Raw genomic sequence first — 18656 nt, 5'->3', positions numbered from 1 at the left:
AGTAATTGCAAGGTTCCAAAAAAATTATACATCATGATGCTTCTCAAAATCTGATTTTGAAATCAATATTAATATTCTTTTAGAAATGATGGAGAGAAATACAGCAGAATAGAAAAGATAACGATTTTTTAAAAAGGAAAAGTTAAATGGAGGAAATTAAAAATTGAGAAATTTAATGTCCATTTCCACAAAATCCTAGAACGTCATGATATAAAGACTTAAGAGAAATAATAATGATTATAAAGAGCCAGAAAGTGTTCCTAAGAACAAGTTCTTGCTGGACCAACTTTAATGCTCTTTTTCGTTGGGTAAATAATAGACATGTGGTTCTGGGGATTTCATGAACACCATTATATGGCATTCAGGAAAGCATTTGACAGAGCCTGTCAAAATGGACAAGTAGGACTTCTGCTTCCTCTAAAGCAGTAAGAGGGACCAGATTTACCCTTCCACCTGAAACAAACAAACAAAAGGCAGACAAAATACACATGAAGTAATGGTTTCCACTGGATAGTAGATAACAAAGGACAGTCATCCCTGAGATGAGAAACAAAGGAAGTGAGACATATGGTTGCCCCAGCTTACTATCTTGAGATAGTTTTCACATCATGGCATCTGGGACTGGGAGGCTGGGAGGGGAACCCAAGAAAGAGCCCAGTGTACTCCCTCACATATTATGAGTCAAGTAACTTAACTGCATCTTTAAACAAAGCTCCAGAAGATTTATAGAAATACAAAAATATTCAGCACCCACCAAGGTAAAATTAACAATATCTGGCATCCCATCAAAGATTATCAAGCATGCGAAGAGGCAGGAAAGGATGACCAATAATGAAGATAATCAATTGAAGCCAAAACTGATAACAATTTTAGAATTAGCAGACAAGGGCATTTAAAATGGTTGTAACATCCATATTCCATATGTTCAAAAAGTTAAATGGAGGCAGTGAAATCCAAAATCATTTCTAGAAATGAAAAAGTGTAATGTCTGAGTTGAAAAACATGCTGGATAGGATTAATACCTGCTTAGATTTCTTTTTTGGTCTCTTTTTTTTTTTATTAATTTTAAAATTTTTTTTAAATACCAAAAAACACAAAACAAACACAAACATTCATAGCTTTTGCTCATTCCGTTCTACATATATAATCAGTAATTCACAATATCATCACATAGTTGCATATCCATCATGGTCATTTCTTGGAACATTTGCATCTATTCAGAAAAAGAAATAAAAAGAAAACAGAAAAAAATTCATACATACCATGCCCCCCACCCCTCCCCCTCACCAATCACCAGCATTTCACTCTAAATTTATTTTAGCATTTGTTCCCCCTGTTATTCATCTTTATTTCATATGTTTTACTCGTCTGTTGATAAGGTAGATAAAAGGAGCATCAGACACAAGGTTTTCACAAACCTGCTTAGATCTTGCAGAAGAAAAAAATTAGTGAATTTAAAGACAAATCAAAACCAGCCAAAATGAAATGAGAAATAAAATAATCTTTTAAAAAACGAAAAGAGCATCAAAAAGTTATGAGGTAACTTCAAGTGGCTTAATATATATAATTTGGGATCTCTGAAAGATAAGAGAGAGAGGACAAAAAATATTTCAAGAAATAATGATCCAAATTTTTCCAAACTTGATCCAAAAATACCAACAAACCCCAAATACAAGAAACATGAAGACAACTTCCCCCAAGGCACATCATGATCAGATTGTCAAAACCAGTATTTAAAAAAAAAAACCCTTAAAAGCAACCAGAGGAACAAAAGACAAATTACGTTCAAGGGAGCAAATATAATGCTGACAATAGAGTTCTCATTGGAAATAAAATCGATATCCCTCATGAATGTAGATGTAAAATATCTAAATAAAATTTCAACAAATCTAATACATTAAATGGATAGTAATGCATCATGACCAAGTGGATTTATCGTAGGTATGGAGAGTTGGTTTACCATTTGAAAATCAAGCAATGTATTTAAAAAAAAAACGTGATCATCTCAACAAACAGAAAAATCATTTGAAAAAATCCAACATTCATCCTTGATAAAAGCTCTCAGCAAACTATGATTAAAGGAAACTTCATCAACTTAATATAGGGCATCTGTGAAAAACTTAACAGCTTACATGATACTGAAAGACAGAAGGCTTTCCACCTAAGATCAGAAACAATACAAGGATGTCTGATCTCATCACTTCTGTTCAGCATTGTATTGGAGATTCTAGATAGTGCATTCAGACAAGTAAAAATAAACAGGTCATCTAGACTGCAAAGGAAGAAGTAAAACTATCATTTTTTCATAGGTTACATAATTATATAGAAAATGCCATGGAATTCATAAAAATTTACTAGGATTTAGATTTAGCAAGGTTGCAGATAGAGATTAATATAGTAAAACCAGTTGTAAACACCAGCAATGAGCAATCAAAAATTGAGACAACAAATATACCACTTATAAAGATAGCACAAAAATATGAAATATTTAGGGATAAATCTTAACAAATCATGAAGAACCTATATTATGAAACTAGAGAATATTGTTGATAAAATGGGCATATACCTTGCTTGTGGTTCTGAGAACTTGATATAGTTAAAATGCTAGTTCTTCCCAAATTGACCTAGAGATTCAGTGTAATCCCAATCAAAATTCCAACAGGCTATTTTTTGTAGAAATTGGCAGACTGTTTCTAAATATCATATGGAAATGCAGAGGATCTAGAATAACCAAAAACAAGTTTGAAAAAGAGCAAAGTTGAAAGATTAACACTACCTGATTTCAAGACTTATTACAAAACTGTAATATTTAACAGTGTGGTATTGGTGATTATAGACAATCAGTGGACCAGAATATAGAGTCCAGAAAAAAAACATACATATATGGATTATTGATTTTTTTTTAACAAAGGTACAAAGGCAATGAAGTGAGAAAGTATACTTTTCAACAAATGTGCTAGAACAATTGGATTTCTGTATGCAATGAAAAGAACTTTATCTTCTGTTACATACAAAAAAAGCAACTCAAAGTGAATCATAGACTTAAATTTGATATCTCAAAAACATACATCCTTTAGAAAAAAATATAGAAGAAAATCTTTGTGACCTTGAAAGATTTCTTAGATATGACTCCAAAAGCATAACCCGTAAAAGAATAATTTGATCAATTGGACTCAGAATTTAAAACTTCTGCTCTTTGAAAGACATCTAACTAAGAGAATGTAAAGATAAACCATAGATAGGGATAAAATTTTTGCAAAGAATATATCTGATAAATGACTTGTATCTAGAGTATATAAAGAATTTCCAAAACTCAGCAATAAGATAGCACACAAACTTATTTAAAACCAAGCAAAAAATTTGAAGGACAATTCACCAAAAAGATATAAAAATAAAAGATAAGCACATGAAAAGATGTCAATATCATTAGTGCAGATTGTGGTATACCACTGCACTCTTTAGAATGTCGAAATAGACCCACACATAAAGCGACGGTCACCTCCCCTTCCTGCCTTTGGACGTTTTGCATGGATATACATAAGGCATGGAGCATCTTGTAATGTTGAGGAGAAAGCCACAAAAATCACTGAGATACTGATTGCTGAGAAAAAGATAAAGTCTGCCAACCCAGAAAATCCTCTCTACAAATGTAGAAAAGAAAACAGTTTTCTTGTTGATTAAGCAATAAGCCAGATTGTGATCTGCATTATAGGCAATCTACTACTAAGATTACAAAGTCAGAAAGAGATCTCACCTTTTTATATAGCCAAGAAGATAAAATCCATTACATGCATGTTCTCAAGAAAATAAACAATAACTTGTTCTCATATAAGAGTACTTAAAAGCACCATTTGCTATATACATAGTTCATCCTAAATTCACTTGGTAATTGGGGAGGCCACTTGTTTTAGTTAATTGCCTTTATCCAAAGGAAAAATGAAAACTTCTGTCTTTAGCAAGGCACCTGGACTAAACTCCCACAGTGACTGGGAAAGAGGTGTGCTGTCTTCCTTGATGTTTGCATTTCAAAACCTTCATTCTTGTTTTAGTTTCCCAGCAGCTGGAAATCTTTGAGGTTCCTCTGTGTCTAATTTTCTTTGCATATAAGGACTTCAGTCATTAAGGTGCACCCTAATTCATTTGGGGCCCACTTTAATAACGTTTGCAAATTCTATTCATAAATGGATCCACACCCATAGGACCAGGGGTGGGGACCCGAACCTGCCTTTTTGGTGGACATGATTTGAATTCCCAGCAGCTCCCAAACCTTTAAGAAAAACCTTCTTGGGTTGTAAAGCTGGTAAGAGGCCTGTGAGGCTTTTAAAAAAAATTTATGTTACATGTCAAAAAGATAGAGAAAGGATTTACAGATTATAAGTTTTCTCAAGGCAGTGCTCCAAGAAGCTTTTGCTTCAGGAAAATATTTTTTTCGTGGACCCTTGTACAACCCAGAGCTCTGACATTGTTTTACTGCTGAATTAACTAACCTTTGTTATCATCTACCTTTGGGCTTTTTATTATAAGAGATGATAAATCCCTATCAGTTAGCTCCTCTTAAGTGTTCTGTAACCTAAAGGCAAAACCATCCTAACTTATTCAACCTCTAAAGGCAGAGGAAAACGTATTTCCCTAGTTCCCTTAGATTTGGGGACAAAGCCTAAACTATTACAGCATAACAAATGTCTGCCTCTTCCAGTTTATCTTAAAAATTAATGTAAAAAAATTAATGTATATTTTGCATTTGTAGCCATAATATACCCAGTGTTCATTGTTCCTTTCAATATTTTTCTCTTCCCCACCCCTATCACATGCCCTAATGAAAAAAAAATTACAATTTGAGTAAAGATGTGGGGAAGGGCAGAGAAAGGCAGATCTTTTGGAGAGGTTAATAATTGTATGATCAGTTTAATTTGATAGCTTGTTTATCAGACCATTCTAAAAAGACATTATTTAGACATTAGAACCAAATGAAATGGTAGTTTTAAGTAAATTATTTTCAAACAGTCTAAGTTTTTCTTGTGAACCACTTGTAATCCTCAATGCAAGCCTTTTTAGAGTGTAACATCTATCCATAATACATTGAAGCTTGCCATTCGTGTTTGTCAGAGTGAGTCATCAAGGCTATTAAAGAAATAAGTAAGAACACATTAACTTGATTGTTGGTTCTTTAGCTTTACCAGTTCTCTATAGATACCTTCATGTTTCTCCTCAGATTTGGTTGACTTTTAATTCTGTAAAAACTTCCCTATTTCAGTTACCACCAGCACTCATGTTGAGATGACTGCTAGCACCGCCACCTTCTCCAGATGTCTTGATCTTTAGATAAAAGAAAGATAAAAAAGATGTAAGTGAACAGCATTAAAAAATAGCTCTAGAGAGTAAGCAACAACTAAAACCGTCTAGCAAGAATGAAGTAGTCACAAGCACCTTTTTATATACTTATAGGTTTTTTGTCAATGCTATTTGTCATTTATTAGCTATGACTTGAAACAATAGTTTTAAAAAATAATCCTTAGAGAAAAAAAATATATTAGTCTGATAGCTATTTTAGATTATCAGCTTTTCTCAGCTTTCACAGAAAAGGCCATGTTTCCCCAATTGTTCTTTTTTTTTTTTTAAATCCAAGTGAAAAATCTTGAATTTAAATCAGTAATAGTATATCAGTATAACTGAATACTCTCCCAGATTTGTACCTCAAAGTTAAAAAAAAAAAAAGTTGTTTAGCTATATTACTTTAGCTTCAAACATTGATTTTGTTATAGTTTTTAAATATATAAATAAGATGTCTAGTTAACTCCTGCTCGCTAGGGATTATTTGACTCTTGAAGAAGTAGTTAGTCTTATTCTAAATCCGTAGGAACATGCAGCATTGCTTAAGGTCAGTTACTATCCTAGGTAGTAGGGACGGTAGTTGTATTAGTTTCTAGAGGCTGCCATAACAAATCACTGCAAACATGTTAGCTAAAACAACAGAAGTATGCTCTCTCACAGTTCTGCAGGCCAGAAGTCTGAAATCAAGGTGTTGGCAGGACCCTCCAAAAGCTCTGGAGAAGAATCTTTCCTTACCTCTTTCAGCTTCTGGTGACTCCTGGCTTGTGGCAGCATAACTTGAATCTCTACCTTTGTTTTCACATGGCCTTCTTCCCTGAGTATCTCTTTGTCCAAATCTCCCTCTCCTTTCTCTCATAGTAGTACCAGTCATTGAGTTTAGGACCCGTCCTAAATCTAGGATGATTTCATTTTGAGATACTTATATAAATTATATCTGCAAAAACTCAGTTTCCAAATAAGATCATATTTTGAGGTTTTGGTGTACATTCTGAGGTTTTACCCACTGTAGCAGTATTTAATTAAAATATTTTTACTTAAAGGAAAGTTTAAAAATAAATTTCTTTATTCTAAAATTTTCACATTTATTATCTTACTGATTTTCATGACATTTGTTTGCATGAGATACTTCATAGTATCCTCATGGAAAGGAATCATTTTGGAGGAAACTTGCATTTTCTCTTTCCATTTCTTTACTTAACTCCTCCTTACCAGAAGTAATGAGATGGGGAGAGCCTGATATCCATTAGTCCACATTTAACCAGTACTCCTTAGCGTGTGTGTGACCAGCAGACCAGGAGCTTGAGCTTCTGGTCTTTAGCTAGTAAGCAGACCAAGCAGGATCTTTTGCTAAGTCCAACAGTCTGGTTTGTTTGGGAGTTTTTTTGTTGTTATTTTTTTTTTTTTCAGTTTCAATTTCTCAGTCTACTACCTGGATTAATCAGAGAAAAGCAGGTCTCAAGGTTTATGGCTAAGGAGTGAGATAGCAAGCCTTTACCAGTCCAGCTTTACTAGTAATAGAGTTGATACATAATCCCCATTTACTTCACTTCTATGTGTGTTTACTCCATCATCCAGAACTATAATAGTAATCAGTAAAAGCTATCAATATGCCTGTTTTTTTAAATAAAGAATTTAAGGCTAAAACTAGTAAAAAGGAATTCTTCCCTGATGCTTTCTGAAGGGCTGAGCTTCTGAGGCCATTGCTCAGATCAAGAGTTAGAACCAAAATTTCCTGACTCTAGATAGTGTTTTTATGTCCATTTTGATGACCCCCTAATAGTTTTCAGATTAGAATTTGCTCAACATTATAGGTAAGAACCACGCATACATTGGCTCTACCATTTTTAATTTTTCAATGACCACTGTGGCTTGCAGTACTGATTGAGGGATCAGGAATCCTTGCCTTCATATAAACAGTACTAATACCCATTAAGAACAATTAACAAATTATTAAGCCTCCTATAAAACCATAATGTTTCTGACAAAGCCCTCCAAAACCTTTATTTTAAACTTTGCTGTACCTGCTCCAAGAACTGCAAAAACTGGTGCATTAGGAGTGGTGTAAAAGTCCTTGCAATTTCCAAATAATATATTGTACTTATTTTTGTCAGTCTTTATGAATAAAGGTGAATTGATTTCTAGTTGTACTAAGAACTCTGTAAGCTGCCAAAACGTATGGTTATTATGATCTTTAAAATAATTTCTTTGAAAAATTATTAAATTGTTTTTTCTGTGCCATTTTACATCATTGCTATTTCATTTGTCTTATTTCTGCAGGTTGATTCTGCAGTTTACTAGACTGTCTTTTGCACCATTCTAGAACACATTGTTTTTGTACGTTAGATCACTTGGGCCACCCAGGTTTATTTTTGTGATACGTTTTTCACATCTGCTGTTAAAACTGAGACATTGTTTTTGTACGTTAGATCACTTGGGCCACTCAGGTTTATTTTTGTGATACGTTTTTCACATCTGCTGTTAAAACTGAGATCACTGTATCTTTTTGTTGATTTCTAATTGAAGCTCTTTCTTTCCCTTTTATTTTCAGATATTTGTATCTGCTGTTCTCCGGTGATGACCTTTTACCTTTAGACCACTGGGTATTTAATACGGAGGCTCACCCTCTGCCTGTATTACGTTTAGCCAACAACACACTTTCAGGAAATCCTGCTGTTCGATGAAAGCAATTCCAGAAGGACCATTCTCACCTGTGTTTTGTTTACATGGACCACTACAGAAATTAGGCCAGAGAGGGGGCTTTTGAAAACCCACAAGACTCTTCAATTTGTAAATATATTAACTTTGAAATTATTCCATTTTATACCTGACCAAAACATGTTCCAGTATGTGTAGGACAGGGACCTGATGTGCTTTAATTCTTAATGAAATGGTCATGTGAGAAATGATGTCTATTACTACTACATTGTTTTTCCACTTCTGAAGTCTAGAGGCTAGACTTCCTAAGAACAAGCCAGGAAATATGGAGCACCTTACAGGAGTTAGAGATGTCCTTTGCAACCAATTATATATGTTTCCTCCCGCAGTGGAGCAGCTTTCAAATAAAATATTTTCACATTGTTTAATCACTTTCATCTCCATTTTAATAATGGAATAAACTAAGACAAAAGCAAAAGAACATCAAAACTGCATCAGCAGGAAGAAGAGTTGAAAAAGAAACAGAAGTTCCTATCCCTGTCTGAATTTTCAAGTTCCTCGTTGGAGAACCAGACTGGCAACCATTTCAAATCCCACTCTATTCCATTAAAATTTCTTGATTAAATTTAATTTTCTCTGGAGATAGGATCTTACAGAGAATACTGCTCACATCTTTGTCTCCAAATGGAGTCGCTGAAGCTGCTGTTTTATCATAGCTACTTTTTACAAGGCTGTGATTGGGATTCTGTGCATGTGGTTCAGATGGTAGCATGACGAAACATGGAGAAAATGCTGTAGTCCATCGCCTTGAAACCTGTTCAAGAGAAAGCACTGGCTTTGTTGGTAGTAAGTTATTTTTCACTGCCAACAAATCTACCAAGTAAATTTTATCCACTTTAGCATTATTATAAATTCAACTAACAACTCTATTTATGTGACTTGGCAAAATTAGCTGTACTATACTATGTGGGTCTGAATTTTCTTTGATGAGCCAAATTACTAGTACAATTTATTAAATTCAGAACAAAACACAGTGAAACATCCTTAAATACTCCATCTGCAGTGTGAACAAGGAATCCTTTATTACAAATATTTTCTGTTCAAGAATAAATTCAACTTTTATTTTCTCCAGGGATATTTATAGAAATCCAAAGAATTCATCAGAATAGTTTGAAAATAATTTACAGTGAGTGATAAAAGCATGGTACAATTAGTTATTACACTAAATTTAGGATATAGCTAAGGGACATTCTCTTACCATCAGTAGGTTTTTTTTACATGGGCAGGCAAAGAAATCAAACCCAGGTCACTGGAATGGCAGGCGAGAACTCTGCCACTAAGCCACTGTCCCACCACCCCATCAGTAGGTTTTTGAATTGATATTTCTTTTAAATGAAATTTCTGGGTCTTTGTATTTTGTGGGGAAGAACTTAAATTTCATGAAGAACTATTATGTACATATCTACTGCTTATAAATTTTATGTCCCTTTGTCAGTGCAGGACATTTCTCCTTTCATTTGATACAAACAGTTGCCAGTGACTTAATAAAAGTTGAGAAAAGTATAACTAGTTTAATATTTATTCTGAATTTGAAGAGTTCATGAAATAATGCTTATGCAAGAAGCCCACTTTGGAATTCTAAAAGCTTATTTCCTTATTTTGATAGCTTTTCTTCTAACCTCCTACTAGCATGTAGTAGATTTAAATTAGAAAAATATTTAATATATTAATTAAATCTTTTTTAAGTTAACCATCTTATACCACAAATAGTCCAACAATCCACATAGTTCAGAAAATGGGCCATAAATAAATGACAGCCACCCCAAATTGTTTCAGTATATAGAGAAAATGAGGGTTTTAGGACCAGCTGCATTATTGAATCTTTAAGACATATTTTAGCACATATTTTAAATTCCAACTTTTACTCTTTGAAAAATTGTTTTTTGAGTGAGCAGGGGTAGAGGGCTTTAATATGACTTGAGAAAGGGAGTGTAATTGTTTTTGCAGAAAAAAAAAACAAAAACGTGGCCTTCTTCCTAAAAATAGCACAAACCCACTTATAAGTCACTGAAAAAAGGGGAAAATCTGAGCTGGCAAAGACTAACAGCGACTGTACAGGTGGCAGTGAACCTCCCTCACTTTGCTTTAGAAGAACTTGGAATAAAGGGGCCTTCTTAGTTTCCCAGGAACTTTTCAAGTGATAAGGAAACAGACCCTCTCCCCCAGCTGCTCTGTATTACTTGGATGACTGGAGCTTAAGAGAAGCAGAGAAATATCCAAGCAAGACTAGTTTTAGTACAAGCAAGGAATTTGAAAGGAACAGAGGAAGGGTTTTTCACCAACTCCCTATGTTCCTTTTGATGAGAAGACTAGAATTTGTAAGAATGCTTCAACTTTTTTTCTTCTCTGAATACCAAAGGCAAGTAAAGCCAGCTACAAATGAGTCGCCAGTGTCATGTTTTAGATTTTTAACTCTTTCTGCAAAGATCAATCCTTATCCCATATTCTGCTTAGTTCCCAAGAATATGCTTTGCTTTCTTCTGTCCTTGCATATGTAGGCCTTATTACTCAGGTTAAATCCTTATTGAATCTCTAAGCCCTTCCACAAAGAGCCTGAAAACGCTCCTTTCTAGGTGCCTCCTCAGAGAGCTGACACCTCACCTTGTGCCTTTGGCGCAAATGTGCAGAATAGGTAGTTGGTACATAGGAAAAAAAAAAAAGAACAGAGATGTTGAACACCTTCCATCTTCTACATTTGTTTCTTTTCATTTTAGAGTCACACTTTTTGTTTCAAACCAATTGATAATATGTATTTTTTAAATCAGCATAAAGTTATTAAAACCAAGAATGTGGTCCCAACCAAAAGGAAGTCTCAGTGCAGAAATATAAGGTCCCAGTCAGGAGGTTCTTCTTTCTGGTGGGTTGCATGTATATATTGTTCTCTGTGTAACACCAGCTTATACATGTCTTTGAGCAGAAGCTTATATGTAAAAGTAAAACCTGGGCATTGAAAGAATGTGCTCCTTTTGTGGGATGTAAACCCTGAATCCTCATGATGTCATCTAGGGCAACCCAAGCTTCACTTGGTAGATTTTGACCAAGCAGTTTGAAATTTTTGACCTTTAATCTCTTATGTTCTCCACGATCCATTGCCAAAGTTTTTAACAAAGCTACAAATTTGTTGAGAAAAGATTGTGCTTGCCATTCTCCTTCTGCATTTTCTTCTTAAGCCTGAATTTCTTTGAATGAGTGCATGAGCAAATGAGAGAATGTGTGAACATTTATGAAGAACCTAATATGTGCTAAGCACTGTGCTAGGCACTTTCAGGTGTTAAAATATTTTGTGTAATTCCAATGGGATTTTCTATATGAGAGCAGTTCATACCGTTTTAAATGTTTTCCAGTATGAAGCATGTTAAAAATCCGTAATTATATATTTCATTTAAATTAAAGAGGAAAAGAAATGATTTATAATATATTTTAAACAATGTGTTGCTGTATAAGACTAACCTGTAATTGTAGTTAACTAACGTCTCTTGGGAAATGTCAAAAAATACTTGATTTCTGAAGCAACTTAAAAAAATTTCTTTAGAAGGAAATAAAAGCATTCTTATTTTACTGTATCACTCTAATTGCCTAATTAAAATTGTTTTGTAGACGTGCTGGTTATTTTATATTCAAAAAAATTTTGTCACATAATTCATGGATAATCACTGGCAGTTGTCAGTTGGTTTTGGTCTCGGTTGTGAATTGGTTTTGGTCTTGTATGGGCCCTCCTAATGGTCCCATGCTACTAATATAAAGAAAAATATACTAAAATATTTCTAAGTTCCTAATAATAGTGCCTAGTAATATTATTTTAAGTTCTTATTTTTCTTTAAGATTCATTGCTCTCAAAATGGCTAGTTCCTATCTTATCCACTTTTTACATAGATGTATACATCAGTGCCATTATACACAGAGAGATTTCTAATATAGTAATACCGCCTGTGTTTAAGTAAGTTATTATGGCTGCACAAATTCTAAGCAGAATATTTGAGTAACCAAATATGATATGGAGATACTTTAATATACTTATTCTGGTTTAAGAACATGGGAAGATAATTTTCTGTTACCTCAGCTTATTCAGTTCATGATGGAGATGCTCTTTTTGATCTGTAATGGGTCATCAAGCTTTTCTGTAAAGGGCCAGATAAGTAGTTTAGATTTTGTGAGCCATTTTGTCTATTCATTTTTGCTATTGAAGCCTGAAAACAGCCAAGACACAATGTAAATGAATAAACTTGGCTGTGTTCCAATAAAACTTTATTTACAAAAGCAGATGGAGAGGGTGGCCCACGGTGGCTTAGCAGGCAGAGTACTCACCTGCCATTCTGGAGACCTGGGTTCGTTTCCCAGTGCCTGCCCACATTAAAAAAAAAAACAGATGGAGATACTGGTTTGGCCCACAGGTAGTAGCTTGCTGACCCCTGATCACAAGTTTATGTAAAACCTTGTAAATTCATTCTGCATCTTCTTTTTGTGTTGTGCTTTACATTATTCATTTTTGAAGCAAAAATTGTGTGTATGTATGATTGTTATTTGTATAACTGAAAGCTATATATTTTATAGTCTTGAAAATAGGTCTACTCTTCTGGAATCTTTTTAAGTTTCAGGGTGATTTGGCTATCATGAGAGAAGCAAAACTTTTGTTCTTGAGTATATTATCAGCCTGTGTGTTTGCCCTGTCTTATTATTAATGTCACAGTATTGGAGGCGCTGTGCAAAAGGAAGGGTCTCAAATGTTACACGCTTCAAGTTCTGCCTGCTTGTTGAGGTCGGACCAGGTCTCGGGTTGCTGGCTGTGCATAAATCCCTCCACTTGGGTACCGTTAGGGTCCACAAGATAAAATTTCTCTAGAAACAGTCTTTTGAAAAATTTTAGGCAATAGAAAATAGATTATGTGCCTCATTTCCTATTTGACAGTCACTCCCTTTTTTAAACTACAGAAGGCGACTGCCCCTTTTGCCTCTCTTAACAGCCTAAGCCTGAGGAAAGCGGAGAAAGGATGTATGCAAAAAGGGAGTTCCCCTTCCTCTCTTCTTGCATAATTCTCAGTGCTTTTACAAGTCAATGACTTACTTCAGAATGTCAGTATGCATCATTTTTTTCGAATAAAGCATCCTTAACCTCATTCTTATGCTTCCACTGCTTAACTAATCCATTTTTAACTTGGTTTGAGCCCAGCAATTGCCGAACTTGTGACATTAGTCTTGAAATTATATGCCGTATTAATATTATAAACATAGCAATGCACCAATCATTCTGAAAGGTAATGGATTTTTTTCATTTTAAATGTATCATATTTCACTATTTTTTGAAATTCTAGGTGCGGGTAGAGATGCTATTCAGAGTGATAGAGGAAGCAGTAATTTGTTTCTCTTTCATATTATAAATGTGCTGCCTTTCTAGACTGGGTGTTCCCACCACCTATACAGGTCCCTTCAGCTCAGTGTGCATATAAATGTGGGTACATAAACACATATACCCACATACATACGTGTTTATATACAGATGTTTTCTACACAATTGCAAGTGTCGTACAGACATTTGAATGCTACAGAATTCTGCAAATTGCATACCAAAACTCCCATGAAGATCATCTCAGTTCATTCTTAGGAAAAGGGTGTTTTTTTAAAGAAAAATCAGAAATTAGTTTTTGTTGGATTAACTAAAACATTCCCAATTTCAATGACTGGATTTGGAATTTTGGATGCCATTCTGCAATCTCGTGTCAAATTCATCGATATAATTTTTCCCTAAACTAATAATAGTAAGTGGGGTAAGTCTAAGCTCCTAAATTGAGTACCCACTGGCCACTCCTGAACTGGTTTCCAGTTATATCCTACATATGTAATTTTCACAAATTAAAGATAATATTGTATATTAAAGATCAAATAAAGGTGTTCTTCAAGTGAAAAATCTTTGTTTACCTTTCATTTGTACCCACTGACCATTATAGTTCAGTTTCTGCCTATTTACAGGCAGCAACTTTGGCTTTGTCCAGTAACTGGTAATCTTGCGTTTCCCACCTTCAGAACATATTTCTTTTGGATCAGCTAATATTCACATATTTTTCAAGGTTATAATATTTTTTTTGTTAGAGTAGTTGTAATTTTAAAGAACAATCATGCATAAAATAGAATTCCCATATAGTGCCCTCCCCATCATTAACACTGTGCATTAGTATGGTGGGTGCATTTGTTAGAGTTGATGAAAGCACATTTTGTGTTCATACTATTAACTGTAGTTCATGGTTTAATTTAAGATTCAGTGTGTTGTACAGTCCCATATTTGTTTTAACTTTTATTCTAACATACACCCTAAAATTTCATTAATTTTTCTGTTTTTTGCATGGGCAGGCTCCGGGAATCGAACCCAGGTCTCCAGCATGGCAGGTGAGAATTCTGCCACTGAGCCACTGTTGCTTGCCCTAAAAAAATGTTTAACGGCTTTATTCACCCACCATACAATCCATCCTAAATACGTAATCAGTGGCTCTTGGTATACCACAAAGTTAGGCATTCACCATAGTCAGTCTGAGAACATTCCCATTTCTTCTAAAAAATATCCCATACCCCTTATGTCCCTCTATTATTGACATTTAGCTTTAGTATACTGCCTTTGTTACAATTAATGGAAGAATATTACAATGTTACTGTTAACTAGAGACCTTAGTTTGCCTTAATTGTTTTTCCCATATACCACTCTATAATTAATACCTTGTAATAGTGACATACATTTGTTTTTGTTCATGTAAGAACATTCTTATTGTACAGTTACCCACCATCATCGTCCGCTCTAGGTTTTGCTAAATTATACAGTCTCCTTCTGGTGACATAAACGACACTAGACTTCCTCTTTCAACCACACTTACACTCAAGCTTTGTTACACTTACAGTATTGTGCTACCATCACACAATATTGTGCTGTCCATTTCCAAACATTTACAATCAACCTTATTAAACATTCTGTACTCCCTAAGCAACAATTGCCCAGTCTCTACCTTTCTATCCTGAAAACCTATGCTCTCGAATTTAACTCTCAAAGTTTACTCTTTATAGTTAGTTCATATTACTGAGTTTATACAATATTTGTCCTTTTGTTTCTGGCTTATTTCGCTTGACGTAATGTCCTCAAAGTTTATCCACTTTGTTGTATGCCTCACAAATTCATTCCTTCCCACAGCTGCACAATATTCCATTCTATGTATACACCACAATTCATCCATTGACCCAATGAATGGACACTTCAGTGTGGAAATGTTTGTGTCTCTGCTTTCAGTTCTTCCAAGTATACCTAGTAACAGGATTGCCAGATCATATGGTAATTTTATACTTAGCTTCCTGAGAAACTGCCAAACAACCTTCCAGAGCTGCTGCATCATTCTCCATTCCTACCAACAGTGAGTAAGCATACCTGTTTCTCCACATCCTCTCCTCACTTGTAGTTTTTCAAGGACTTTCTCCATATGGGATCATGTCATCTGCAAATAGTGAGAGTTTTATGTCTTTCTTTCCAGTTTGGATACCTTTCTCTTGCCTAATTGCTCTAGTTAGAACTTCCACACAGTGTTGATTAACAGATGTGACAATGGGCATCCTTGTCTTGTTCCAGCTCTTAGAGAGAGAGCTTTCAGTCTTTCCCCGTTAATCTTCATATTCTTGGTGTTATAGAAAGTTTAAGAAGAGTTTGCCTAAAGAGTAATTTTTATTACAACTGATTTTAAGGAAACAAACTGCGGACTTATGTAACAACCTTGTAGCATTACTGTGCCAGCTATCTCTTAGACCAAATCTAGGTCAGCTTCTGAGATCAAGCTTAAAAATTGCCTCAGTCATGGGGCCTCAGTCTGTCACTTTATAATTTGACCTGACCCTGTTATAAGTGATTATTTGACAAATATAGGCTTAAGGGACTTGAGGAATAATCAACTGAACTAAAAATAGTTGTTTAATTCTGTTTTTGATACTCTAAAAGTACAGGATATTGAAACTAAGCCCATGGAGCATCAAATAAGGTAGTGGTGAAACTATCTGAAATATTCAATTTTACATTCATGAGGAGGTCTTTAATTCTTCCTGGCACAGTGGATTTCAACTTGATCAAAATCTTGGACTAGGTAATTACATTGTAGATGATTCACAATTAATTATGGGCTATATTTTCAGAAGCAACTAAAATATGACCAGGTACAGTTAAAGGAATAAGGAGCTCTGAGTGATTATAATTTGATAAAGTCTGGGTCTCTCACAGTCTGCCAAATAACTAAAATTTCTATTATTGTTTCATTGATGTGATAGGCTCTGGTGTCAACTTGGCCAAGTGATGATGCCCAGTAGTCTGGTCAGGCAAGCACTGGCCTGACCATTGCTTCAAGGATATTTTGTGGCTGGTTGATAAACCGGAAGGCTGGTGTGTTAAATCATCAGTCAGTTGATTGCATCTGTGGCTGATTACATCTGAGATCAACTAAGGCATGTATCCCACAGTGAGATAATCCAATCAATTGAAGACTTTTAAGGGAGAAGAGAGACTCTTTAACTGCTTCTCCAGTAAGCCTCTCCTTGGAGTTCATCCAGACCCTTTATCAGAGCTGCGAGCCTCTCAGTCTGCCCTAGGGACTTTGGACTCTTCCATCCCCACAGTTGAGTGAGACACCTTTATAAATCTCATATTTACTGATATCTCTTGTTGGTTCTGTTTCTCTGTAGAACCCTGACTTAATACAATTGGATTACAAAAAAAACTGTGAACATGCAAATAGCATTCATATTAAGAGTATGGGTTCACCTAATGTAAACTAAGGACTGTAGATATTAGAACAATTATAAAAATGTTCTTGTATCAATTGTAACAAATGTACCACACTAATGAGTTAATAGGCTGTATAGGTTAACTCTGTACTTTATGCATGACTTTTCTGTAAAGCTGCAACTTCTCTAATTAAAAATATAAAATCACCTCCACCCCCACCATCATATAAGATTATGAGTGAGTCTATAAATTACTTGGTTGATTTTAGACAAGTTTCTTAACTCCACTAAGTCTCGTTCTTCTTGTTTGTAAAATGGGGATAACATAAGATTCTTGGGAGAATTATGTAAGAAAAATCCATGAACCTGGCCCCAAATAAGCTCACAACTTTAGTTGTTTTAATTATTTTACTAGCAGCAATTTAGAAGTAACCATTCCTAAAGGAATTGAAACATTTTAATAAAGAAAGGAAGGGCAATTAGAACAGGTCAGTAAAGAGCTAAGAAACAAGGAAACTAAAACTTAAAAGAAGTCAAATGAAAGATTAGTTGTGATTCTATGAAATTAGACTGGTATAGTTTCGCTACTTAAAAATTTTAATGACATGAAAATATATTCATACATATATTTTATAGCATTAATTTTTGTTAAAAACATACACAGGAAAAATGGACAAAAATTAACAGTAGTTATCTGTGAGGTAAGAACATACAACAACTTTTTGCTATTTACATGTTTAAAAAATTAACTTTCTTGAGGTATGATTTACATAAAATAAAATTTTCCCTTTGTAAATGTACAATTCAGTGATTTTTAGTAAGTTTATAAAGTTGTACAACCATCCCACAATCTAGTTTAAAAATCTTTCCATAACTCCAAAAAGATCCCTTATCCCATTAGCAGTCAATCTTCATTTGCATCCCAACCTCTTGTGGTTTCTGTGTATATATTTGTCTTTTCTGGATGTTTCATATAAATGGATCACGTCATACAATATGTGATGTTTTCATCTGACGTATTTCATTTAGCATAATGTTTTTAAGGTTCATCCATGCTATAGAAGGTATCAAGTATCCATTCCTTTTTATTTTATTGCTGAAAATAGAAGTCTTTGTGTGGACATATGTTTCATTTATCTTGAATATATGCTTAGGAATAGAGTTGCTGAGTCCTGTGGTAAATTTGTGAATAACTTTTTAAAGGACTACCATACATACATACGTTTTCCAAAATAGGCTGTTGTACATTCCCACCAGCAGTGTGTAAGGGTACCAGTTTTCCCATATTCCCACCAAAACTTGCTATTATCGGCCTCTTTTTTTTTATAGGCATTCTAGTGGGTGTGAAGTTGTAACACATTGTAGCTTTAATTTGTATTTACCTAACTACTAATGATGTTGAGCATCTGTGCTCATTATACATTCATGTCTTTGGGAAAGTGTCTATTCAAATATTTTGTCCATTTTAAAAATTGGATTGCTTATTTTATTAAGTTGAAATATATATATAGATAGAAAAATTTTATTTTTTTCTCTTAAATTATGTCTTGTGTTTTCATTTTTTAATGGTGTTTTTTGAAGTGCAAATGATTTTTATTTGGATGAAGTGCCGTTTGTCAGTTTTCTTTATGGATTTTGCATTTTACCGTAACCAACATTATAAAAATTTTAGACCTATATTTTCTTCTAAAAGTTTTTTTTATAGTTTTAGCTCTTACATTTAGGTTTGTAATCTGTTCTAAGTTAATTCCCTGGGTATAATGGCCTACAGTCGTTTTTGCAAGTGATATCCAATTATCTCAGTACTATTTATTGAAATAACTATCCTTTCCCTATTCAATTGCCTTGGCCCTTTTTTCAAATATGAATGAAGT

At 34.3% G+C, this 18656-nt stretch overlaps 1 protein-coding gene and 1 long non-coding RNA gene across 4 annotated transcripts in view; both read left to right on the top strand.

Annotated features, from left to right (window-relative positions):
* The window catches only part of MAN1A2 (mannosidase alpha class 1A member 2), a 236889-nt gene extending 228729 nt beyond the window's left edge, over positions 1–8160 (top strand). For 2 of the 3 annotated variants that reach the window (XM_077119755.1, XM_077119756.1), the window contains one exon: positions 7880–8160. In XM_077119755.1, the coding sequence (XP_076975870.1) occupies positions 7880–8012 (133 nt within the window). In that variant the 3' untranslated portion in view covers positions 8013–8160. Of the gene's footprint in view, positions 1–5254; positions 5345–7879 lie in introns of all 3 variants that reach the window. The other variant, XR_013159187.1, reaches the window with a different exon arrangement.
* Position 8161: 1 nt separating this feature from the next.
* Positions 8162–18311, top strand: LOC143649791 (uncharacterized). The gene is made up of 3 exons (XR_013159188.1): positions 8162–14424; positions 15215–15431; positions 16330–18311. It is a non-coding gene; the product is annotated as an uncharacterized LOC143649791 (long non-coding RNA).
* The last annotated feature ends 345 nt before the right edge of the window (positions 18312–18656 follow it).

This window comes from Tamandua tetradactyla, chromosome 11 (genome assembly GCF_023851605.1).
Source record: "Tamandua tetradactyla isolate mTamTet1 chromosome 11, mTamTet1.pri, whole genome shotgun sequence".
NCBI classification, from domain to species: domain Eukaryota; kingdom Metazoa; phylum Chordata; class Mammalia; order Pilosa; family Myrmecophagidae; genus Tamandua; species Tamandua tetradactyla.
This window is presented reverse-complemented; position numbering and strand designations above follow the sequence as displayed.